The 26,711-nt window shown below is 48.8% G+C and overlaps 1 protein-coding gene across 2 annotated transcripts in view; it reads left to right on the forward strand.

Moving 5' to 3' along the window:
• CTIF (cap binding complex dependent translation initiation factor) overlaps nucleotides 1-26,711 on the forward strand; it is a 149,783-nt gene that overhangs the window by 96,623 nt on the left and 26,449 nt on the right. Inside the window, exons 8-9 of one of the 2 annotated variants that reach the window (XM_051641715.1) lie at nucleotides 16,769-17,210; nucleotides 19,955-20,284. In XM_051641715.1, coding sequence (XP_051497675.1) covers nucleotides 16,769-17,210; nucleotides 19,955-20,284 — 772 coding nt within the window. The remainder of the gene's footprint in view (nucleotides 1-16,768; nucleotides 17,211-19,954; nucleotides 20,285-26,711) is intronic. The other variant, XM_051641716.1, reaches the window with a different exon arrangement.

Below are 26,711 nucleotides of genomic sequence, written 5' to 3' on the forward strand. Positions count from 1 at the left end.
GATCTCCTCCTTGGAGGAAGGGATGGAGTCCGGTGGGAGTTGCAGGACCATGTGATGGTGGAGTGAGATGGAGCTGGATGATGAGAGTTAAAGAACAAGTTTTCTGCTTTTGTTTTTGCTTTTTCCTTCTTTTTTTTTTTTTTTAACATGAGGATTCCAGGGAAGTGAAAAATAAAATCAAATCAACTTGAAAGGTCAGAGAAGGAAATGCTGCTTCACATGTGTTGGTTGGTTCAGACCTCACCCAGCAGGGGTTAGGAGTGGATGCGGATCTTCTCGAGGTACCCGGGGCAACTTCTGCTGAAGAACCACCCTGCTGTGAACAGCAAGGGGATGAAACTGTCCCTTTTAATTAAGACTGGAGGTCAGAAGAAGGTCTGTCTTGATTGCCACCAAGGGACTGCCAGATGTAGGGAACTGGTGGGTTTGCCAGGTTCTTCCTCCCCATGTTTGTGTTGCTCTTCTACCCTCTCATGTGGCTGTTGGGTAGGTCCGTAGGAAGACCTGGTGTTGTTGAGACCTGGTTAGTCCATCAGCTGCTCTTTGGGCAAGGTTGGTGAAGAAGCAGTGCCAAGATGGTATCAGAAGGGATCAAGCAGAAGCCCCTTTGACCCACAGGGCCACGTTGGCCAGACATGCTGGCATCATCCAGCCCTGCTGCCCTTCCTTCCAGGCACTGAGGAGAAGGTTCTGCCAGGGGTCATGGTGCTAGGACCCTGCTCCCAGGAGAAGATTGCTGAGAACAAAGCCTGTTCCAGGCTCCCCATTGGAGGAGCAGTCCTTGAATGATTAAAAAGTTGCCTCTTGATGACCTGTGGGCATCCAGGGTGACTAAGCCATGGGTGGAGCTGTTGGATTGCACTGCAGCTTCTCATCAAGAGGGACCTCTTGGAGCTGAGATAGAATCATAGGCTCATACAATGGTTTGGGTTAGAAGGAACCTTCAAGATCATCTGGTCCCAACCCCACCACCTGGGCAGGAACACCAGGGGAGAGCCAGGTGTGTGTCCCAGCTGCAGGGTTGTCACCTCTCTATGGAGAGCAGCTTCACCCTTATGGAAAAACTCCACAACCCAAGACTTTTTAATTCCCTTTTTTTCCCTGCTCTTGGTGACTGAAGTGACCCCCTGTCCTGCAGACTAAATTTAACCTGAGTTGCCAAGCTGCCAAGTAGACTTTGTGGCATCAGGAGGCTTTGGCAGGTTGTTTTTTTTTTCTCCATCTCTGCAGCTGATTGAAAGACTTTGTTTCCCCCTGGCAGAACATTGGGCTGTTATGAAACCTCACTAGAAACGGGGTGGCCTGCTGGGGAAACTCAGGTTCTTGTTGTTACTTCACAGGAAGCTAAAAAATCAAAAAAATCCAGGAGAACTTAAGCCTGTGGCTGTGGTGGAGGGACACAAGGTTACATCCAAACTCAGTATTTTTTGAGTGTCTTGTTCCTTTGTGGCAGCAGGAGCTGAAGGATGAGGAGTTGTGGACACCAACAGTTCTTCAGTCCTTTTCTTGTGCTACCTGAACTTGTGAAGGTTAAGGAACAGGGAGCAGGAGCTTGTGGTGGGTCTACAACTAGGAAGAAGGTTAGCAAGCAACCACCTCTGTGTCCAAGGGGTTGTGGAAGCATTTTGCTTCTCAGCTTTACCAGGGGCTGCTGAGCTTCACCTCCATGACCACAGCTACTGTTTCAGATGCCCTAGCATGAAATCCAAGCAAGGAGCTACACCAGACCTTGTGAAGCCTGCACCAAAATGGGGTGAGAGCCAGACAAGGTGCCATGAAGCATCTTGAGTCACACCACCATCTGAATCCTGCCCCATGTGTCCATAACAAAATTGACCTTATCTGAACTGGGTGCTGAAGTTCCCATGAAGCTCAGAGGAGTTGCAGTCAGGGAAGCTGGGAGGATGGTTCATCTCAACCTCTGGCCAGGGGACTTGGTCCCCAGTCACCACCTGTAACTGTTTGGGCTGCCATGGAGTTCACCACCTCTCATTTGGCCTCTGACATGCCTAAAATTAGTCAGTTTGAACCCACCTTCTGGACCTTTGGTAGAAGTCCTCCTTAAGACTGAATTTTTTGAGCAACCCTACAATAACCCAGTGCTGTGTGAAAAGGAAGGAGGAGGGTTTCCGTTTCCCTTGGAACAAGGTGGGAATTCCCAAAGGTGGCAATCACAGGTGCTTGGAGAGCCCTGGAAAGCTTCTCACTGAGATCTTCTGGCCTCCACAGAAGAAAAACATGTCTGGCCATTTTATGAGAACTGGTTTCCTTGCTTTATTTTGCCTTCCCATGTTGACCAGAACCAAGGAAGTCTGAAAAACAAAGAGCTGTGGGAGGAGTTGAACCAAAACACCTCAAGCTGGAGGAAACTCTGGGATGGGGATTTGTTTCTGGGCTCTTTTCAGCAAGAACAAAGACTTGAGACTGGGCATCCCATTCTCTCCCATCTACTAGAGGGGAAATGTCTTCTCAGCCAAGGAAAGCAAGGTTTCCACTGGGGCATTTTCACACTCACAGGGTGCTGCCTTGGCACCTCTGGAGAAGTTCTTGGGGCAGCAGACTCCACTTCAGACCATCCTTGCATTAATAGTTTTGGTGTCTGAAGAAAATGTGCTCAAATCTGCACCTGGAAGATGCACATGGCTGATGAGATCCCTCACCCACATTTAGCTCAACCCCTTCTTGAGGCTGCCTGGCTTCACTGGCCTGAGCAAGTCCTCCTCGTCCATCAGCTGGGTATATAGACCCTACCAAGGTCTACCAGCCAAGCTGGCTTGGTGCTGCTAATGAGCAGGAGTTGACACCAGCCACTGGTGATTCAGCAGCCTGGGTGAAGTGTGTAGTTGGCTTTTTCTGCCCTTCTTTTTTTCATAAATAGATGTCAACAGAGCTGTTGTCATCACAGGTGGAAGGGGTTTAGCCCTGAGCTCCCTCAAGGCATTGCCAGCTCTTGATAGAACCTATAACTCATTTTCACTTCCATTAATGGTTTGCACTTATTTCTAGAAGGTTCCTTCTAGAAGGGAGCTGGTGGTGGGTGCCCTGGTGATGGATCTGCTATGTCCTAAGGCAGGAACTGGCTGAACTGGGGGTTCTCAGGAGATGGTGGCATCTCAGGATGTGCATGGCAGGGATGCTTTTGGCACTTAGATTTCAGACAAACCATGAGCTGACCCAAACCTTTGGGGTTAGGTGGAATTTTGGAAACTGATGGATGAGAGCTGTGGGGTCCTCAGCTCTGCCTAAGCTGAGTGGGGGGGTGTGTGTGCTCCACATCCACCTGCTCCTGTGTACTCCACAGGATTTGGTCCTAAATGTTAAGGAGAAAGAAATAGAAATGCCTAGGGGTGTCATGGGCACCTTGAATCATGGGAGGGTCAGAAATGGCCCCTGAAGGAGTCTGGCTTGTAGTCCTGGATGTGAATTTTAAAGCTTCTTTCTAGGTTGTGTTTCAAGGATGATCTTATTTGATTTTATGTTGAAATCTGCTCTTCTGCATTGATTTTAGATATAATTTCTTCCCTGAAAGGATTGTCAGGCCCTGGCCCAGGCTGCCCAGGGCAGGGCTGGAGTCCCCATCCCTGGAGGGGTTTCCAAGCCGTGTAGATGTGGTGCTGAGGGCCATGGAGCAGTGGTGGCCTTGGCAGGGCTGGGGGAATGGTTGGACTTGATGGTCTTAAAGGTCTTTTCCAACCCAAACAGTTCTATTATTTATGCTTATTATCTGATTCTGAGTTCACAGACATCATCAGTGATAGAACCTAGGGGAACAGCTTTGAACTGGAAGAGGGGAGATGTGGGTTGGACATGAGGAAAAAATTCTTCACTGTGAGGGTGGTGAGACCCTGGCCCAGGTTGCCCAGAGAAGCTGTGGCTGCCCCATCCCTGGCAGTGTTGAAGGGCAGGTTGGATGGGGCTTGGAGCAACCTGGTCTGGTGGGAGGTGTCCCTTTTAAAAAGCCCCTCCCCAGCTTTCCTGTAGGTCCCCTTCAGGTACTGGAAGGGCTCTGTGAGGTCCCTCCAGAGCCTTCTCTTCTCCAGGATGAACAACCCCAATTCCCTCAGCCTGTCTTTATAAAAGAGCTGCTCCAGCCCTTGGATCATTTTCATGGCCTCCTTTGGACACGTTCCAACAGATCCACATCTTCCTTGTGTTGGGGGCTCCAGAGCTCATGGGCTAGTCAAGAGGTTGGGATAACGTTGGCAGGTGTCCTCTTCGGGCCGGGTAGTTTTTGTGCTGGCAAGATGGATAAGAAAAGGCCCCAAAGCCACTCAGGAAGGTGCCATTTTCTTTGAAAACTCTTTACAACCAGCTGACAACCCGTGCTCCTGCAATTTTCATCCTCTCCTGAAGTTTGCACTATTTCCAGAGCCGCTCCCATGCTGATCTGTTCATGGCCACCTCTAGGGCTCCTTTCCCAAATAAAAATAGTCCCAGGAATGGCCCTCACCCTGGATTTGAAGATTGCAAGTTATTCTGAGGGAAGGAGAAGGTGAACGTGTCTCATGGTTGACATGAATGTGATGATTTGAAGGCTGTGAATTTCTGAAAAAGCCTCAGGAACCCGTTCCCAGAGGCCACAGGGACCGACCTCTCCCGCTGGGCGAGTGAATAGGAATGAGTTCATAATGAGAGAGTATAGCAGGGACACGTTTGCTTTTTCACTGTTTTAATTGAGGTTTTTCAGAAAGGAAGAGAACTTAAAACAATGCAGAAATGGCTTTTGTTCTTCCAGGGTCATTTGCTGAGGGCCCCGCAGTGAGAGGAGAGGATGTTTATTAAAGAAAGCGACAATATCAAGACGTTAGTTTAGTTGCTGAAGCTCTTTCCCTAGCTGGAACAAAATGGAATGGTTTTGGATGGAGTGGGTGACAACTGGCCTGGAGCAAAATTGGTTTGCAGTGCATTCGCTGCACTCCATCACTGGTGTTGTACCAGAAGAACTGAGAAGGTTGAAACAGCCTTTTCCTTCTCAGGAGGATTTCCAAGTCAAATTAATTCGGTTTAACGGTACACGGGTCTGAAGCCCTGAAGCAGCATCTGGAAATCAGGTTTTCATCCTTCTCCTTATGCTCCTGTTTCCTCCATGCCCATCTAGGAGCTGATACACCACAGAGATCCTTTGGGGGTGCAGAGGGAACAACCCAAACCCACCAGGGATAGAATCAGTTTGGTTGGAAAAGAACTTGAAGATCATAGAATCATGGAATTATTTGGGTTGGAAGGGACCTTAAAGATCATCTAGTTCCAAGCACCTTCCAGTACCTGAAGGGGCTACAGAAAAGCTGGGGAGGGGCTTTTTACCAGAGAGGGCAGTGATAGGACATGGGGTAATGGTTTTAAACCGAAAGAGGGGAGATGTAGGTTGGACATCAGGAAGAAATTCTTCCCCATGAGGGCAGTAAGGCAGTGGAACAGTGAGGTCACATCTGGAGAACTGGGACCAGTTCTGGGCTCCCCAGTTCAAGAGAGACAGGGAACTGCTGGAGAGAGTCCAGAGGAGGATGACAAAGATGGTTGGGGGATTGGAGCATCTCCCTGATGAGGAAAGGCTGAGAGAGCTGGGACTGTTCAGCCTGGAGAAGAGAAGGCTGAGGGGAGACCTGATCAATGCCTACAAGTATCTCAGGGTGGGTGCAAGGAAGAAGGAGACAGACTCTTCTCAGTAGTTCCCAGGGACAGGATGAGGGGCAACAGGCACAAGCTGGAACATGGGAAGTGCCACTGAAATATGAGGAGAAACTTCTTTATGGTGAGGGTGACAGAGCCCTGGGACAGGCTGCCCAGGGAGATTGTGGAGTCTCCTTCTCTGGACATATTCAAAACCCACCTGGATGATGTCCTGAATAATGTGCTTCAGGGGATCCTACTTCAGTGGGAGAGTTGGACTGGACGATCTCTAGAGGTCCTTTCCATGTCCAGCAACTCTGTGATTCTGAAACCATAGGACTAAGAAAGCTGAACCAGCTGAGGCTGAGCGTCCTGGTGAACAAGGTGAAGAACTCATTGAGGAACAAGGAGGTTCCTCAAGGACTAAGTTTCTATACACATGAAAGTCCCAAGTAAACAGCTGGCACTTGCCCCAGGTGCCTGAGCAGAGCAGGTGGTCACAGGGCATCAGCCAAGGGGTTGGTTACAGGCAACGTAGAGACAGATCATAATTTCCTTCAGTTTGGTCCTTGGGGGTTATTACACTAAGTTAATTCTCTGAACTGCAGGTCCCCAGAGGACAATATTGTCTTGGTGGTTTGTTCCTAAAAGGGCTCAGCTGGGTGATTGCGTTCCTGAGGCTTAATGAATTACAGCAGTAATTGCCTGCGCGTGCCGAGTGTCCTACATGGCAGCCCCTCCAGCCAGCTGGGAGATAACTCACCTTGTCTTATGGTTGCCATCATGTCCCCCATCAGCAGGGGAGAAGGAGTGTTTAATTTGCAATTAGATGTACTTGGTGGTGTGCTGGAGCTGGTCAGGAGGACAAGAAGTGGAGGGTCACACCAGACCACCTGGCTTGGTGACCAGCGATGGACAAGGGGAGGAGTGTGAGAAGAACAGGGCATGCATGGAATGCTGCTTCCCAGCAGGGCTCTCCTCTTCTTAATGGTTTGACTCAATGATCTTAAGGTTCCTTTCCAACCAAAATTATTAGACTAGATATTAGGAAGAATTTCTTTACTGGAAGAGTGGTTGGACACTGGCCCAGGCTGCCCAGGAAGGTGGTGGAGTCCCCATCCCTGGAGGTATTGAAATAACATGTAGATGTGGCACTTCAGGACATGCTTTAGTGGGCTTGGTGGGTGTTGTGGTGGTGGTGTTTGTTTGGTGGGTCAGTGTTTTTTCCTTCTGGGTGGATGGCTGGACTCAGTGATCTTAGAGGTCTTTTCCAACCTTTGTTGCTTTCTCCTGCTTTCAGTCCTTGAATATCAATGTGCCATTGCTGGTGATTTTCACCAGAGAGGGCAGTGAGAGGACCTGGGGTGATGGTTTTAAACTGGAAGAGGGAGATTCAGGTTAGAGAAGAAATTCTTCACCGTGAGGGTTGGAAGGTGCTGGAATAGGTTGCCCAGGGAGGCTGTGGAAGCCCCATCCCTGGAGGTGTTGAAGGCCAGGTTGGATGAGGCTTGTGCAGCCTGGTCTGGTGGGAGGTGTCCCTGCTCATAGCAGGGGGGCTGGAACCTGATGAGCTTTAAGGTCCCCTCCAACCCAAACCATTCTGTGATTCTATTCCATGTGATGGCTTGGAATGAGCACCAAGCCTTTCTGCTGCCAGGTTGCAAGCAGAGGATGATGCTTTCAATGGCTCCAGAAAGGTTTTGTGGCATCCCCTGTGTCACATGAGGTTCTTCCATGAAACTTGGCCCATCTGAAAAAACCCAGGAGCCCTTCAACAATGTGGCTGTTTGGTTGGTGACTTCCAGTTCTGGCCACAACAAGTAGCCACCTTCTCTGCAGGAGAACATCTACCACCCACTCCTTCAGCTTGCAAGCCCAAGCTGGGGACGTTGGCCCCAAAGACCTGGGAGAAAGCAACATGCTGAGGCTCTGCAAGGCCTCCTGGCATGGTTAGTGTGTGAAGAAGTTGCCAGCTCGACTTGTTTGGGCTCTCGTTGCAGAAACAATCTTTCTGTCTGACCCCAGTTAGCAACTGATGTTTGCAAAATAAAGAAGTCAAGGCCCTGGAAATACTTTCCATTCCCCTTCTTGTCTCAGCCCAAAATATTAGTATTAAAAATATTGCATCTATTATATGCAGCTGATATCACTGCTGGCACGTAAATCACCCAGGGATTTTTCATCTCCAGATTTAAAAAAAAGCCAACACAACCAACCACAACACACACACAAAACAAACCACCAACCATTCACGACGGTCTATTTTTGACCATTTGTTAAGCGTTTTGTCTCCGTTTCTTCCCACCAAAACCCCAGCAGTCTGTCTGTAAGGGAGCATCTGTGGGAAAGAGGGTCCCTGGATTGATCTGGAACATGCTGGGGTCATGGAGAGGAATGAAGGGGCTGGAGTCTCTGCTCTTCCTCTGATCATGTCTTTCTTGAGCGTGACAGCCTCCAGGGCACGAGCGGACAACAGGCTCCACAGAATCACAGCATGTCAGGGGTTGGATGGGACCTCTGAAGATCATCTTCCCAGAGCAAACAAACAACACCAACTAGGGCAGGTCACTCAGAAAGGCATCCAGACAGATCTCCAGAGAAGGAGACTCCACAACCTCTCTGGGCAGCCTGTCCCAGGGCTCTGTCACCCTCACAGGAAAGAAGTTTCTCCTCATCTTGAGGTGGAACTTCCTGGGCTCGAGTTTGAATCCATTGCCCCTCATCCTATCACAGGGCACAAGTGACAAGAGCTTGTCCCTGCCTTCTTGATGCCCTCATGTATTGATAGACATTAATTAGATCCCCCCTCAGTCTTCTCTTCTCCAGACTGAACAGCCCCAGGTCTCTCAGCCTTTCCCCATCAGACAGATGTTCCAGTCCCTTCATCATCCTCGTAGCTTTGGTTGGACTCTTTCCAGTAGATCCCTGTCCCTCTGGAACTGGGGAGCCCAGAACTGGACACAACACTCCAAGTGAGGTCTCACTAAGGCAGAGTAGTGTTAGAGGAGAACCTCCCTCGATCTGCTGGACACTCCTCCTAATGCACCCGAAGATACCATTGGCCTTCTTGGCCACAAGGGCACATTGTTGTCCCATGGATAACTCATCTACCAGGACTCCAAGGTTGCAATGAATCAATGTCCAGATCCATCCCAGCTCCCAAAGCTCTACACTAAATGCTACAGCCCTGAGGAGCAGGCCTTGGGGGTGCTGGGTAATGAGAAGCTCCCCATGAGCCGGCACCGTGCGCTGGAGCCCAGAAACCCCCCGTGTCCTGGGCTGCATCCCCAGCAGCGTGGCCAGCAGGGCCAGGGAGGGGATTGTCCCCTCTGCTCTGCTCTGCTGAGACCCCCCTGCAGGGCTGGGGCCAGGGCTGGGGTCCCCAGCACAGGAAGGACATGGAGCTGTTGGAGTGACACCAGAGGAGGCCCCGGAGATGCTGGGAGGGCTGGAGCAGCTCTGCTCTGGAGCCAGGCTGGGAGAGTTGGGGTGTTCAGCCTGGAGAAGAGAAGGCTCCAGGGAGACCTTAGAGCACCTTCCAGTGCCTGAAGGGGCTCCAGGAAAGCTGGGGAGGGACTTGGGACAAGGGCTTGTAGCAGAGGACAAGGGGTGATGGGTTAAACCTTGAAGAATGGAGATTTAGGGCAGACATTAGGAAGAAATTCTTCACCATGAGGGTGGTGAGACCCTGGCCCAGGTTGCCCAGGGAAGCTGTGGCTGCCCCATCCCTGGCAGTGTTGAAGGGCAGGTTGGATGGGGCTTGGAGCAACCTGGGCTGGTGGGAGGTGTCCCTGCCCATGCAGGAGGGTTGGGACTAGATGATCTTGAAGGTCCCTTCCAACCCAAACCCTTCAATGATTCTCTCTTGTGAAGGCCTCTGACACACATCAATCCAAAACATCTCTGCTCCTTGGGTTGGTGTTTTAGCAGGTCCCCGTGTCGCAAGTAATTGCTTGCCATTGACTTTGGGTCATATGTCTGGACAGCTGTTAGGAGATCCTGTCAAATCTTGCCTTAGCTTCTATGGGAAAGTCATTTCTTTTTTCACTAGAAAGCCCTGGTATAAATAGGGTATGGAAAAAACCTAGGATGTCTCCTTGCTGCAGGTCAAAGAGACATAGAGGTCTAAAGGAAAACAGCTGAACAAAGAGGCAGCAGGTGGGGGCTCATCCGTACTATTTAGGATGTGTCTTGAGGGACAGGACCATGGAGGGCTGGTGGTGGGCTGTGTCTGTGCATCTTGGCACCAGTTTGAAGTTTCTATCTCCTGGAGGATTATCAGATCTCCGGGATAACTGCTGAGCCTGGGTGTATTTTTAAAGGAGGCAGCCTGGAGTCTGAGGTATCAAAGCAGCAAGAAGATGAATCCAAATTCATTGGAGTCACGTTCTAGCCCAGGATCCCTGTGTTTTCCCTCAACAGAACCTCTTTGTGGTTGTGTCTTTTCAGCTTGAAACTCTTTCAACTCGACGGGATTTGGTTCCTGGTCACTGGGATGTCCCAGTGGGTTTCCTGTCATTTTTGCAATCATGGCTGAGAATCCAAAACCATAATTCCAAGTAATGTCATTGATGAAAAGAACCATTTCCAAGCAATTTCTACATGAAATCACTGCAGTGATTTCTACACCAGTCTGGGCAGTCAGCCTTGAAGTCCAGGGGGTGTCTTCCTAGCTGGTTACCCGCCCTGTGCAACAAGGGCCTCCATTTGGTCATCCCAAATGATTTGTGGGAGATCCAGCAAAGCACTTAAAGAGCTGTTTTGGAGCTATCTCGCATGCCATCTGTACTTGGGATGTCTTTCCCAAGCTGGTGTTGCAAAACAACTGCTTAAATTCCTCGTGAAGCTTCATTTCCATGAAGCTTAGAAGAAAAGAGCTGACTCAGGCAGCCTGTGAGGCCAAGCATTGCAGAATGTGAGGACTTTGATGGGACTTCAGCAGTAGATAAGTTTGCTCTTCAACTCTTTCCTGAGCCTGGTGGACTTTGTGCCATGAGCTTTCAGCTCCTGCAGCATATCTTGGGTGCTTATCTGGTGGTCAGGGGAATGGGGTGTCCATCACAGTGGTAGGAGTAGTGGACACCAGTGGTGTGAAGGGTTGCTGCAGGAAGGCACAGGAAGAAATCAGGTTTGTTTCTGTGGTTGGAAAGGCCAAATCAGGTTGTGTCCCATAGTGGAAGATTCAACCCATGAGGAGCAGTGGTTTGTGTCAATCCTCTGCCCATCTTTTGGATGCATTGTTGCATGAGCACCTTGGGTGTCTCTATGTGAAGCCCTTCAACCACAGGACCATCAAACTGGGTGGGAAGGGACCTTCCAAGACCATCCAGTCCAACCCCCTGCAGTGAGCAACTAGATCAGGTTGCTCAGAGCCCTGTCCAACCTGAGCTGGGATGTTTCCAGGGATGGGGCATCTCCCACCTCTCTGGGCAACCTGGTGTGTCTCCCCACCCTCACTGTAAAAATCACTTCTACCCTGTAGGTTTATAGGGAGTCTAGTCATGTTGCAAAGGCCAAATTAAATAATCTTCAGCAAACAAAGGCAGATGTGAGTCCTCTGACCAGGCTGGCAGGTCACCTGAAGGTTTCATCATGCTTTTATCATAGAATCCCAGACTGGTTTGGGATGGAAGGGACCTTAAAGATCATCTGGATACAACCCCCCTGCATGGGCAGGGACACCTCCCACCAGCCCAGGCTGCTCCAAGCCCCATCCAACCTGCCCTTCAACACTTCCAGGGATGGGGCAGCCACAGCTTCTCTGGGCAGTGTCTCTTCTCTGTTCCAGTGTCTCACCACCGTCACAGTGAAGAATTTCTTCCTGATAGCTCATCCAAATCTCTCCTCTTCCAGTTTAAAGCCAGTCCCCCTTGTCCTATCACTCCATATCCTTGTCAAAAGTCCCTCCCCAGCTTTCTTTTTCCCAGCAGCCAGATGCTGGGAGCCTCATCAAAAACATCCCTCCCCTCATAGCATTGTTTTTGCTGGCTCTGCTGGGCTTCTGGAGCTCATGGTGTGTTTTCAAGGATGCGTCTGTGTCAGAACTGAAGTCCATGTTACATCTCAAGTGTTCAAAGATTATTTTAGATCCTGATCACCACCATTTTGACAGGTGGATTTTCTACACTTCCAAAGTGCTGTGTCCATCCGTCAGGGTAGAAGAAAGACATAAAAGAAGTGTAAATCATTTCATTTTTGCTTTCAGGATTGAACGTGACATTTTGTTCCCTTCTCATCTGAGAAAAATGCAAACAAAAATTAAACTGGAGCCAAACGAAACCAGTTTGAGAGAGAAAGCCAGAGGGAAAACACACAGAAGTCCTGTGTTCTTCAGCCTTGGAGCTGGTGGCTGTTGCTTTCTGTGGGATTTTGAGGTTTTTTATTAAATTGTGTGGATTTGTCAAGCTTATTCATAGAATCATAGAATGTCAGGTTGGAAGGGACCTCAAGGATCATCTGGTCGAACCTTTCTAGGTACTATAATTTACAGGAGGTGGCTCAGCTCCCTGTCAAGCTGAGACTTCAAACCATCCAATGTGGAGCAATCTACCCCTTCCCTTGGGAGACTATTCTGATGTTTGATTGTCCTCATGGTGAAAAATTCACCTCTTGTGTCCAATCAGAATGTTTCCCACTCTCAGTCATCATAAAAAATGACCATGATATTCCCTGTCCAAAGCAGCACCGAGTTACCATTATGCATCAGGGTGCCTTTGATGGAGGCAGGCTTGGTGAGGAACACTTCTGGGGGCAATCAGGCCTCTAAGAGTAGAAATTCAGACCTTTCTCCTCATTGTATTCATAGCAATATTCCTCTTGACCTTCCAGGACAGAATTAGGCCTCCAGGACTGGTTTTAGACACTGTAAAATCTCACCAGCTCCTAACTGGGATCCTTCAGGCCCTCCAGTGTGGACCACAATGTCCCTTAGGCACCCAAAGCAAGAAATGATGGGCATTTTTGACCACAGCAGCACTGCCATGTCCAAACCCCTCCAGCAGCACCTGCTATGGGGTGCCAGTCTGGATAGTTGTGGAACTGCATCACACGAGGTGAGGCAGCTGGTCTGGCTGGAGTATGCTTAGTTCAGAAAGGTTGGGCCTGGAGAAATTGGTTTGTCCAGGAGAAGAGAGACATGGACCTGTTGGAGTGAGTCCAGAAGAGACCACAAAAAAGATCATTGAATGGTTTGGGTGGGAAGGGACTTTTCAAGGCCACCTAGTCCAACCCCCTGCAGTGACCAGGGACATCTGCAACTAGATCAGAGCCCCATCTTTCTTATAGGCCTCCTTGAAGTATTGAAAAGGCCACAATAAGGTCTTTCTGGAGCCTTCTCTTCTCCAGGCTGAACAACCCCCTCAGCCTGTCTCTGTAGCAGAGGTACTCCAGCCTGTGATCATCTTTGTGGCCTCCCCTGAACTCACTCCAACAGCTCCATATCTTTCCTGTTCTGAGGTCTCCAGAGCTGGACACTACTACAGATGGGGTCAAGGTGTGATGTCCAGGCAGGTTCTTCAAAAGAGAGAGCCAGGATATCCAGAACACCTCATCCCTGAGCCCAGAGGTGGGTTCTCCATCTGTTTGGCCATAAGGGATGCTCTGCACTGGTGGGTAAATATCTCAAGGGCCTTTGGCAATGTAGCTCCTTACCTCTTGGCATTTGCAGGAATTGCCTCACCAAATGTCTGTGGAACCACAAGGAGGACGTAACCCCATGTTGTCCTCCAGCTCTTCACATGCCAGACAAATGGTGGCAGCTCTCAGAGGACTTATCTCACTCAGGGGGAAACCGAGCAGAGCTGATGGGACAGAGCAACTGTGGTTGAGATCACAGCTGTCCACGTGTCTGGAGTTATTTTCCACAGCCTTGTGCTTCCAGCCCTTTTCCTTGGGAGCAAACAATGTAGTAAAAACTTGCAGGAATCCCATCTTTCAGAACATGTAGGCTGATAATCACTGGGACAGCTGAAGCCTTGGATGTCTTTACATAGGCTCCTGAAGCAGAGCAGACATTTGTCAGATTTAAATTCTGTTGAAAGGTATCTCATTTGGTCAATTAAATAACAAATGGTTGGAGAAACAACAGCAGAAGTGATACCATCTTATTTTCAGCTTGGCAACCCTGCCTGTTTTTTGGAACTTCTGCTGTTTCTTTGTGACTCTGAATGTCTCTCTAGTTTCCACCTTGACCCGCGGCCAAATCCTTGGTCCCATTGAAGTCAGGTGGAGTTGAACCAGAATCTGGCCTTTGAAGTTCAAATAGTTATTTAATGTTAAATGAAGTCAAGAGGGAAGAGATCGTTGTCCTGTCTAGATAATTCTGGTGGGTGAAGTAAGGTCCTCCACAAGGCACCATGTCCTCATAGGAAATAATGAGTAGAGAGAGACAGAAGAAGGTTATCCCAGTAGCTGCAGCATTTTTCTGGGGTGAATTCTTCCTTTTCTCAAAGATGTTGCTGTGTGATTCAAGCATCAGCTGATGCCCTTTGGCATCACAAGCCTCGAACCCTGGGCTGGGAAGTGCCTTTGGGTTCCTCCATGGTTCCCTAAGCTTGGCAGGTCACCCCAAACCACCATCTCGAGCAAGAAGGAGGTTCTTTCCATCAACTCAACCTACAGTGGGTACAGGTGGGGTGCCCTGGTCCCCATCTTGCCCTTTCCAGGGGTTCTCCATGTCCCCAGCACCTTGGTAACACCTGAGAACAAGAATGGAACAGCCCAACCTCCCTGACTTCGCAATGCTGTGCAGTCAAACAAAAGCATTAAGATCTGGGCCCTCTTCTCCCTCTTTTGGCTCTTCTTTGCTGGAGAGTCCTATTTCTTCTTGGCTTTTCTTCTTCACTGGGGTGTTGGGCAGATAAAAGCACACAATGAGTCTTTGCCTGGAAGCTGGATGCTCCTCTAGACCCCTGCCTGCTGCCAAGTCACAGACATAGCTTCTTGTTTGCCATTCTCCTTCCTTTGCCTTTTCTTTCTTTTTTTATTTAATTGTTTTTTTCCCCCTAACTTCTTTAACTCTGGTGTTTCCCATCCTGTGGGCAGGGACTGTATTTTCTCTGCCCCTTTCCATGGGGATGTTGCCTTTCAGCTCTCCTGGATGGGAACAGAGCTGCCTATCCCCTCCCTGCCTCATTGCAAAACCCCCAAAACTTAATCTTATACATTCCACATTGGCTTAACTGTTGGGTTTGTTTTTTAAAAAAAACCTTCTATTATTTTCTTTCACATCTCTTCAAAATAAACAGTTTGATTTCTAGTATCACTGTGTCTTTAGGAATTAAATGTCCCTGCATCCATTTCTTGCAGGACTTCACAGCAGACTTTTGTTCCCAGCTCATTTCCAGGCATTTTCCTTTAACTCTGCTTCAATTAAAGCTGCAGCTTTTATTATTTCTAGGCACTATTTAACAACTTCAACACTGTCTGTCTTATAACCAAACCCCTGGAAGGGCACCTAAAGAGTTAAACCAGACATTTGAGAGAAGAGCAAAACCACAGAGAAGCCAACCCTGAATTATATCAGCAAAACTCTCACACACTTGAGCATGTGAGGGCTGGCTGCTAGATAAAGCTGGTAACCAACTTTTATTTTGACATTCCCCTTTTCAGAAGCTTTGCTCTTTACCAAGTGGTTTATGTGATTGCGTTACGGGGAGGAAACAAAGAAACGCCAGGAAAACTTGATGTGGAGAATCTGCCCTCATAAAATGCTTGTAAAACAGGAAAGCTTCCCCCATCTCTTGGTTGTTGTTTTTTTTTATATAATTCCCTACCATTCAGCTTGCAACAACAAAAAAAACCACAAAACAACCCCAATGTTGAATATCTCAGAAAACCAGGTTGCAGAATCATAGAATTAAGGTTGGAAGGGACCTCAAAGATCATCAAGTTCCAACCCCCCTGCCATGAGCAGGGAACCCAACCACTAGACCAGGTTGCACCAAACCTCGTTCAGCCTGGCCTTAAAAACCCCCAGGGATGGGGCATCAACAACCTCCCTGGGCAACCCAGATCCAGTGGTTGGAGACTCAACACAAATTCTTTCTGCTGCCACCACGAACAAGGCTCTTCGTCCTGCGTTGGCCAAACATTTGCCCTGGTTCTCTGTGGTTAAGAGCCAGTTGGCCTTGGAAAATAGGTTTGGAACTCTTGGGATGTGCCAAGGAATACACATTTGATGGGCAGATGGCTTTGGCAAGCAGGGTTGGAGGCTGTTTAGCTGCTGACCACTGACATGGATTTGTGAACGGCCCCTTCGCTGAGCGTTGCAGATGATGAAAATGCAGTTAGTTGCTGTGTGATGGGTTTAAAATAAACACTGGTGTTTATCCAGATGGAGATAGGGGTGAGGGATGAGGCTGAGCAGGGGGATTATGATGGATGCAGACTGGTGTGGTCATCTCAGAGCTCACTGTGGTTGCCCTGTTTTGGGGGATGATGGCGGGGAGATGTCCCTGCTCCCAGGAGCTTTGTAAGGAGCCGAGTGTTTGCTGGGGTCAGTTCTGGGCCCCAAGAAGGACATTGAGGGGCTGGAACGTTTCCAGAGAAGAGCAACCAAGCTGGTGAAGGGTCTAGAGAACAGAGTACTATTCTATTCTAGAGAATAGAGTACTATGAGGAGGGGCTGAGGTAACTGGGATTGTTTCGTTTGGAGGAGGCTGAGGGGAGACCTCATTGCCCTCTACAACTACCTGAAAGAAGATTGTAGGGAGGTGGGGGTTGGCCTCTTCTCCTAGAATAATGACAGGACCAGAGGAAATGGCCTGAAGTTTCTCCAGGGAAGGGTTAGATTGGATATTAGGAAGAATTTTTTTACTGAAAGAGTGGTCAAGCACTGGCCCAGGCTGCCCAGGGAGGTGGTGGAGTCACCATCCCTGGAGAGATAGTGTGGAAGGAACACAGGAAAAACAGAAACCAGGGAGAGGTTTTTCTGGGAACCAAAGACGTGTTATCTCACTGTTCATGAAAACTTCCCTGTGTTTTTGGAAGAGATTTTAAGGCAAGAGGTGGTACTAGGTTGTCTTCAATGCCAAGAAATTGCCTCCCTTTTTGTGGGAGGGAGACCCACAGAGCCCACTGACCAAGGATCAGGGTGGGATAGAAGATGTGTTGACCAAACATGAAAAGGATTTACTAACGACTTCCTTTGACTTTCCAGGAGACAGCAGAGACTTCCCGGTGGGAACAAGCCTCAGCAACACACAGAACATCAGCAAGGTGGCACCAAACACAACAGGGACCACCAGAAACTCTACCAAGGAGGTCAGGCCCCTCACTCCTCAGGCAGGATGGGCCACCACGGCTACAGCCAGAACCGGAGATGGCACCACAACCAGAAACACTTGCCCAACGACAAAGAAACACACAGAAATGCCAAAGAGACTGAGAATTTGAAAATTGAGGACAACTCTGTCTGCACGGAGCACATTCCCGTGGAGACACAGCAAGCTCCAGAGGCTGTGGAGAAGCAGTCTCAGCAATACCTCCAGGAGTCAGAGACCAAGAGGAAGGACAGTATTCACGAGCGCATTGGGGAAAGACCCAAGATCAATTTGCTTCAGTCTTCCAAAGACAGGCTGAGGAGGAGACTAAAAGAAAAGGTATTATTTCTTAAGGGAACTCTGAGTTTCCCTTTTTCCAAGAGTCTGGCTGTTGGCCATTCTCCATACAGAGGGTGGGCTGGGCTCAAGGGACCTTTCTATGAATGCACCCAACTTAGCTTAGTTTCCCTGTGTCAACACGTCATAGAACCACAGACTGGTTTGGGTTGAAAGGGACCTTCAAGATCATCCAGTTCCAACCCCCCTGCATGGGCAGGGACACCTCCCACCAGACCAGGTTGCTCCAAGCCCCATCCAACCTGCCCTTCAACACTGCCAGGGATGGGGCAGCCACAGCTTCTCTGGGCAACCTGGGCCAGGGTCTCACCACCCTCACAGCAAAGAATTTCCTCCTCATGTCTCACCTCAATCTCCCCTCTTCCAGTTTGAATCCATTCCCCCTCATCCCATCCCTCCCTGCCCTTGTCCCAAATCCCTCCCCAGCTTTCCTGGAGCCCCTTCAGGCACTGGAAGGTGCTCCAAGGTCTCCCTGGAGCCTTCTCTTCTCCAGGCTGAACACCCCAACTCTCTCAGCCTGTCTCCAGAGCAGAGCCGCTCCAGCCCTCTCATCATCCTTGTGGCCCTACTCTGGACTCACTCCCAGAGCTCCATGTCCTTCTTATGTCCTTGTGCTGCTTCAGGAGGCCTTTTATTCACACAGTGCTACAGCTCTTAGCTTGACTTCTTGGTTCAGGTTGCTACCAGCTTGATTTCTCCAAGAAGGACTGGAAACTCTCCCCGTACCCACGCAAAGACCCTTACGGAAGACTGGTGCACACATGAGCTGCAGTGTGGGTGCTCCTTCCCTGATGGCTGATCCCAACTGCCTACCTCCTGGTCTGCAGAGCTCTTTGCAAAGAGGTCTACAAAAAGGCAATTCATCTGCACTATTACAGAGCTTTGGCTTTTGAGGGCTGAACAGTTGGAGTCAGCTACTTAAAAGTTGATGTCCCTTTATCTCAGCAAGGAATTGAGACCCCTTTATCTTTCCCCCTTCCTTCCAACAACCCAACAATAACAAAACCACTGCATGCAAGTGATGGAAGAGCAATCCTTTTTGGAAACAACACAGCCTCAGATTTTGGAGGAATTTGGAGATGATATCTCCTGGCCTGCATCAGGAATAGCATGGCCAGCAGGAATAGAGAGGTGATGGTGCCCTGCCCTCAAGAACTGTGTGCAGTTCTGGGCCCCTCACTGCAAGAAGGATCTGGAGGTGCTGGAGCAGGTCTAGAGGAGTTACCAAGCTGGTGAAAGGTCTGGAGAACAAGCCCCATGAGGAGAGGCTGAGGGAACTGGGATTGTTTAGTTTGAAGAAGAAGAGGCAGAGGAGAGACCTCATTGCTCTCTACAACTCCCTGAAAGGAGGTTGTAGGGAGGTGGGAGTTGGGCTCTTCTCCCAAGTGAGTAATGGCAGGACCAGAGGAAATGGCCTGAAGCTGCACCAGGGGAGGTTTACACTGCATATTAGAAAGAATTTCTTCACTCAAAGAGTGGTTGGACAGCGGAACAGGCTGCTCAGGGAGGTGGTGGAGTCACCATCCCTGGAAGTATTTTTAAAAATGTAGATATTATGCTTAGTGACTGAACACTAGGTTATGGTCAGGGGATTTAGGTTATGGTTGGACTTGATGATCTTCAAGGTCCCTTCAAACCAAGATGATTCTATGACTTTTCCCCCTTGTGAAACTCAAGATTCTGCCTCTTGAGATTCTTTTGTCAGGCTGGAAAATGCATCTGTGGGGGTATCTCCAGTGAGACTTCCAAAATGTGTAGCAAAAATAAGCCAAACATAGATGATTCCATGGGATTGCATGTTGGAAATACATACCTTTGGATGCACGTGCATGTACTATTTATGTGTGTGGCTTGAGGGGGAGGAAGATACTTCAAAACATTCTTTTTCTGTTATTTAAAGCAGAAACTTTCAGAATATTCATTTTAGTGCCCACCCAGTGAATGTTTAGTCCTGTAAGAAAGACATCACATAAGCACCCACTCTTAGGTGGGGGTTGGCAACACAACTGGCCTCCTGATGGGAGTTGGGGACAATTCCAACTGCCAGTTGGCATTGGGGTTGTCAAAAAAAAAATGCTGCAGGTTTGTATTGAGTAGCACATTTTAAGATGGAGCTGAAGGAGGAGAAAGGAGCAAACCAGAGCAAGCAGGATCTATGCCAAGGGAAAAGGGACAAATGCATAATTAAGTGTTAAAAAGAAGTCATAATTTATCTGGTCATGGTGTGAAGTGAGAAGTGTAACAGTCAAGTGACATCTCTGATCTTGATTTAGCTCATTAAATATGGATTTTAAAGTAGGTCTTTTTGTAGTTTTGTTACCTGAGCATTTTGCAAACATCAATGAACTTTCAAACTAGAAGCAAAAAAAACCACGTCAGTTATGACCATGTTGCAAATACCCCCAGAAACCTGTCCAAGATGCCCAAGGTGGTCAGGAAGGGCCAGATCTTGGCATCCTGGCTCAGGACCCTCAAGCACATCTTCTTCCTGTGCTGAGGGGAAGGGCTCTGGGCTTGAATAATGTGGGAAATTGGGGGGAAAAAAACACATTTCTGGGGCAGGAATCACTCACTTGTAGTTTTCAATGCTGAGATGAGACCATTGTGACTCTTGCTAATGCCTTGATTTTTCTCTGTCTGTTTATATGTCTCCCTAATCCCCTCCCCCCTTTGCTGTTTGTGGAAGGACAAGGGCTGATATGTCTTGTTTTTTCCTTGTGTAACAGACGCCTTGTCTTTCCCTTTTCACGGACCAGGACGAAGTCACGGTGGAAACCACCAATCCTGAAAAGAACAAAATGGACAAATTAATTGAAATCCTCAACAGCATGAGGAACAACAGCAGCGACGTTGATTCCAAGCTCACCACCTTCATGGAGGAGGCCCAGAACTCTACCAACTCTGAGGAGATGCTGGGGGAGATAGTCAAGACCATCTACCAGAAAGCGGTGACAGACCGCAGTTTTGCTTCCACAGCAGCCAAGCTCTGTGACAAAATGGCCCTTTTCATGGTGGAAGGAACCAAATTTCGGAGTCTGCTCCTCAACATGTTGCAGGTAATGAGATAAAATGATGAGCTGTATTTAAAAAATTGGCATCTCACACCAGGAGCCATGTGTAAATTGAGTGAGTTGCTTGTGGCATCAAGAGACGTGAACTTGGAGACTCTTTGTTGCTCTTTTTTGGCTGAAGTCCATCTCAACACCAGAGATAGCAAGTCCTTGAGTAGGCTGTTGGTTGCATCACCAACCTGGTCTGGTGGGAGGTGTCTCTGCCCATGCAGGGGGGTTGGAACTAGATGATCTTGAAGGTCCCTTCCAACTCAAGCCAGTCTGGGATTCTATCACCTGGATGAAGGGCTTGCTCCTGGTTTCTGGTTGCAACCCAGACTTAAATAATGGGTGTGATTGCAGATTATTTTGAGTGACTTGTTTATTGGGGTACACAGCACTGGTTGATTGCTCTGCTCCATAACCATCATCTACAGCAAAGTTAGGGAGGAGAACAAAGCAGCAGCTCTAATAATTGGTCTCTGATGATGATGAGTGATGGGGAAACAGGATTGTCCTCAACTGCCTGTGGTCTGTTGTGGGGGAGCACGTTCTGCTGTAGTGCCACCATCAAAGGCAAGGTTGCTTTCTGGATGTCACATGGACCTCCCTCTTTCTGCCTCTCTGGAGAGAGGCCATGTAGAGCTGAAATGAATTTCCATCCTTAATTTTATGTGCCTTTCCATGTGACACCATTCCTGGTGGCACACCTGTCACCTGTGGCACATACAAAGCTCTTGTGTCATTTCTCTGCTCCCCATGCATGTTTGGTGCCCAGGTTTTCACCCTTCTTGCTCCTGTCAGAGGTGGTCCCTTGGGTGCTGCACCTGGCTGCCTGCACCTTGTTTGGGCTGAGTTGGCTTTTGGGTGACACGGCCAGCAGGGAAATGAGGAGCAAAATGAAATCATGGAAATCAATCTTTAGCCTAATGGATCTGCCCATCACATGTACCAGGAGGTCGTTTGGGTTTTTTTTTCCCATGGATTTATTTCCGAAGTGTAATATTATAAAGCAGGACGAGATCTATTGGGGTCAACATCAGTCCCAGATTTAGCAGCAAGAGGCTGGAGGGGGCTCCAACCCATCCAAGCATCCCCCTCTTCCCACACCAGGTCACTCTTGTGTCTTCTCCCACTTGGCTGAAGGATACTAGGAAATCCAAAATGAAGTCCAGGGAGAAGCAGGGTGTTATCCAAAAATTGAGGATGACCCAGTCCTTCTGGGTTAAGGAGAACTCTTCCAACTTCCATTCTTCTCTTGCCCCAGCATTTTTACCCCTACCAACAAACCCAGTAGACTGACTTCTACTTGCAATGTCATGTACAATAATAACTGGCTTCATGGTCAACTCTTGATAGCATGAATGTAGGATAAATAATATATCTCATCTCTCCAGAGAGTCCCAAAGTGCTCTCCAGGAACTTGTAGCCAGTCTCAATGTGCTGGGAGCATGATGTGTGTTGTGGAAAGCTGGGAAGAAATGAAACACAAAAGGTGGGGGTGGAGGAAAGGGGCTGAGTTCATGTGCAAGAGCATAGAAAAATGTGCAGAAGGGATTTGCTTAGCCCCATCTCCTAAAAATGTCTTGGCGGGGCAAAAGGTGACAGATCACTACAGGTCAAAAGCAAAGTGCAATGTGAAAATAAGTAACATAACATTTCATTTCTGATAGTAAAAGGATTTTTACTTTCTCTAAGCACAGAAGTTTTTTTCCAACCAAAGTAATTGGATGCATTCACATGAGTCATAAAATACTTAGGTCGACCCCTAAACAGGGAATTTTTGTGATGTATTCAGGCTTCAGACACTCCAGGTCTGGAGACAGACCTGGGTGTAAAGCACAGAAGACTCATCACAGCTGCCTTGATGTGAAATAAAGGGGTTGGTGGTATTAATATATGATTTACTATCATTATCAGTGTGGTCTATTGGATAATATATGGGTATTCTGGGGTAATGTGGATATTATAGAATCACAGACTGGTTTGGGTTAGAAGGGACCTTAAAGATCATCCAGTTCCAACCCCCCTGCATGGGCAGGGACACCTCCCACCAGCCCAGGCTGCTCCAAGCCCCATCCAACCTGCCCTTCAACACTGCCAGGGATGGGGCAGCCACAGCTTCTCTGGGCAACCTGGGCCAGGGTCTCACCACCCTCACAGCAAAGAATTTCTTCCTAATATCTAACCATAATATATTGAGATAACAAGAAATAAGATGATATCTTGATTTAGAATTGATGCTAAAACATTAACCCGGCTCTATCCCTGGCCCCTATCAGATATCCTCTATCAGATATTTTCTAGATAATTAACCATTCATTAAAAACAACAACAACAAAAAGAAACACCTCAGTAAAATGCTTGCTCCAGAGCTGGATTTATGCCTCTCTAGCACCTTTCAGACTAATCTGATCCCTGGCCATAAGGAGCTCGGCCTGCCGGGCCCCAGCGAGCTGGGAATTACGCTGCCGGGGCGCGATAAATTGGGATCAACGTGATCCCCCTCCCGTGCTGCTGGTGCCTGGGGCCGGATCTCTCACTCACCCCCCCCATCTGCTCCCAGCAGATGCTTCTTGTTTTGGAGGGGCTTGTTTGTCCCTTTCTCTTGGGACTGTGATGGCAACAGCTCAGTGCCACCAGAGGATCTCCTAAATTAACCCACTGAGCCAGCATCCCAGTACCTATAGACAGCATCCCTATATCCTGCTGGACCTTAAGGCAAACAGCAAGAGGTGTTCCCAGAAAACAGGCAATAAACTGAATAAATTGTCTTTTTAACCTGGCTCCTCTTATATTTTCAGCTGTTGACCAGGTGCTTGCTCTCAGGGGCTGCACATGTTGGCAGCTTATCTCAAGGAGCTTGTTTTGATCCCAGAACAGATGCTGGCGTTGCCCCATTTCAGGCTCTGAAAGGACCTATTGGGAAAACTCTGAATTTATCCCTTGCTCTGTGTTTTGGTCCCAAATCTTGGCTGAGTCTTCAGTTTGGCTGCTGAGAACCTTTGGGAAGGGAGACACTGAAAGAGGAGTCATGGGGTCAGGCTAGGGAGACCATTTTGGTCCTCGTCTTTTGGGTTCCATTTTTCTACTCATTGAGTTTGACTTGGTCTTTGGTCCAAGGAAGGATTTGGAGCTGCAGAAGCTCTTGGCATGGACCTGGCCAAGTTGCTCCCAGGAAGCTTGGGCAGATGGAAACATGCAAGAACATCGTGGTGGACACATATATAGTTCCTTCACCCCTGTGGCAATGAATCCTTTGATGAGTTGATAGCAAGTCTCCCACAAGAGGTTTTTTCCTGCTCATAGTTTCACTGGGTGACATGTCTAGGCTGCAGTGCTGCTTTTTATTTTTTTTGTTCCAGTGAGGGGGTAGTTAAGCAACGTGCCCCAAACCCTTCCCATGTAACATAAGTTGGACTATTCCTCCATGGAAGTGGCCGTGCTCTTTATAGCAGAGCAGTGTCTGCATCCCAGCTATGCAGAGCCAAGTGTATTATTAGAGTGACCATCACTGGGGCTGTAATTGGACACTGCTCCCCTTGGCAACGGTGGCCAACAGCACATCAAACAGAAGGCTGATACCTTCTTTTAATAATAATAAACCCCAACAACCCAAACCCAAACCAAACCCTAGGATTCTATGATTCTATGATTCTATGAGACCCACCACAAAATGCACATTCTCTCCCCCCCCACCCCAGGGCAGCAGAGCCTGCTGCACAGCCTGGCCTGGCACTTGGAACTGCCTCCGTGCCCAGGAGAAGGGCTCTTGATGTTCCCTGTTCCATGCCCTGATGGATACCCTATGGCATGCCCTAATGCACACCCTATAGCATTCCCTATGGCACACCCTATAGCATTTCCTAGTGCATTCCCTATGGCCCACTCTAATGCATACCCTATAGCATTCCCTATGGGATTCCCTACTGCACACCCTATAGCATTCCCTATGGCATATCCTAGTGCATTCCCTATGGCATTCCCAACTGCACACCCTCAGTGCATTCTCTGTGGCACATTTTAATGCACACCCTGTTGCATTTTCTGTTGCACACCTGATGATACACACAGGGTGACAAAATCATGGAATTCCTAATGTCCAACCTCAATCTCCCCTCTTCCAGTTTTAATCCATCCCCCTCATCCCATCCCTCCCTGCCCTTGTCCCAAGCCCCTCCCCAGCTTTCCTGGAGCCCCTTCAGGCACTGGAAGGTGCTCTAAGGTCTCCCTGGAGCCTTCTCTTCTCCAGGCTGAACATCCCAACTCTCCCAGCCTGGCTCCAGAGCAGAGCTGCTCCAGCCCTCTCAGCATCTCCGGGGCCTCCTCTGGACTCTCTCCATGTCCTTTGTGTGTTGGGGACCCCAGCACTGAACCCAGCCCTGCAGGGGGGTCTCAGCAGAGCAGAGCAGAGGGGACAATCCCCTCCCTGGCCCTGCTGGCCACACTGCTGGGGATGCAGCCCAAATAGAGCACAGAAAGAGTTTTAACCAAAGATCTGGTGTTTTAATGGAGTGCAAAAAGAAAAAGACAGCCATTTCCCACTGCTAAGTAGAAGATTGGGGACAGGAACTCTGCTCCACAACCACTAGGAGTCCTTCAAGCCTGGAATAGCTGAGCCAGGTCCAAAAATAATCAGCTCTGGGGTTGTTCTGCACATCAGTCCTCAGCCCAAGCTCAGGGGTGGGTTTTGGGGCTTGCAGCCCCTCAAGGAGTTGAGTGGCAGCTGGAGGTGGCCATAGGGCCACAACATCCCAGTGGGCATCAGAGGGGTTGTCCCCACTGGGCTGGAGTCCATCCAATGCAACCACACTCATGGCTCTGCACAGAAAAGGTGTTTATCTTTGAGTAGCAGGACATGGGGCAGCTGAGAGATTGATGGGAAGGAGGACCAAGTTGCAAAAAAAAAAGAAAGCTTTGGGTTTGAAGAAATATTTGACTTGAATTCAATGTGCTGGTAAGATCTGATATTGCAGTGGTCAGATGTGTTGTGAAAAAATAGCCATCACCTCCTTTACTCCATAAAGAAGTTGTGTGTGGGTTCTCCTGGCTCCTTTTCTCCCTGGAAGGGCTTCAGGGCTGTGGTGGGGACCAGCCCCAGCTTCAGAACGGTGCGACCTTGGGTTTGATATTTGGTGTCCCATCACCTCTGCTGGCCACCTCTGGGGGCCTTCCAGTGGTGGTGGGACACAGCAGAGGTTCCTCTTGGTCCTGCAACGTCAGACGCATCCCTGGCTGAGCTGCTGCCAGCTGAAAGCACAGCCAAGTTGAGCCCTGGGGGCTTTGAGTGGTGGGACCTGTGCACAGCAGGCTTAAGGAAACATGGAGCAGAGGCTCTGCTGGGCTCTAGGTGGAGACTGCAGACTGCACTGCCTGCTCTGGGCCAGACCCAGGCAGCAGACTATCTGTGGGGTGGGCTTCTTCTAGCTGCTCCCAACCATTGCTGGTGGGTGAGGATGCTCAGGGCCACACAAGGTGACCCCGGGGCTTTGGTAGCAGAGGCAGAGGGGGAAAAAAAAGCCTCCAAGTCCATTTATCCCTTGAGTGAGGGTTGAGGAAATACCTGAGGAAGCTTTGCTGAAGGCAGGGGGGACACTTCAGCACTGAGATCCCCCCCAGACCAGCCTGGATTGGCATCAGCTCCAGCTCTGTTTTCTCCTGAAAGGTTCAAATCCAAGCCTGGGATGCAGGAGCATGTTCCTCAGCCTGGCACCCTCCTGCCAGACCATCTGACATAAATCCAGCTCAAGCTGCTGTCCCCACCCAAAGGTGGGGATTTGGGGATGCTGGAGGGTTTCTTTCTTTCTTTCTTTCTTTCTTTCTTTCTTTCTTTCTTTCGTTCGTTCGTTCGTTCGTTCGTTCTTTCGTTCTTTCGTTCTTTCGTTCTTTCGTTCTTTCTTTCGTTCTTTCTTTCGTTCTTTCTTTTCTCTCTTTCTCTCTTTCTCTCTTTTTTCTTTCTCTCTCTCCTTCTCTCTTTCTCTCTCTTTCTCTCTCTTTCCTCTCTCTTTCTTTCTCTCCCCCTCCCTTCCTCTCTTTCTTTCTCTCTCTCTTTCTCCCTTTCTTCATTTTCTTTAACAAAAAATGAGTAGGAGGAGCTGGGTGTCAATTTTAAAGCTATTCTCTAGCTTGTGTTCAAAGGCCATTCTCACTTTCTTTTGTGGTGAAACCTTCACTTCTGCCTTCATTATAGATGTCATTTCTTCCCCAGGCTGCCCAGGGCAGGGCTGGAGTCCCCATCCCTGGAGGGGTTTCCAAGCCGTGTAGATGTGGTGCTGAGGGCCATGGGGCAGGGGTGGCCTTGGCAGGGCTGGGGGAACAGTTGGACTGGATGATCTTAAAGGTCTTTTCCAACCAAAACTATTCTATGATTCTATGATTATGTAATAAGAATAAAGTGTGTTTCCCTGCATCGCTTTGATATTCCAGCCCATGC

Source organism: Apus apus, chromosome W, assembly GCF_020740795.1.
Source record: "Apus apus isolate bApuApu2 chromosome W, bApuApu2.pri.cur, whole genome shotgun sequence".
Taxonomy (NCBI): domain Eukaryota; kingdom Metazoa; phylum Chordata; class Aves; order Apodiformes; family Apodidae; genus Apus; species Apus apus.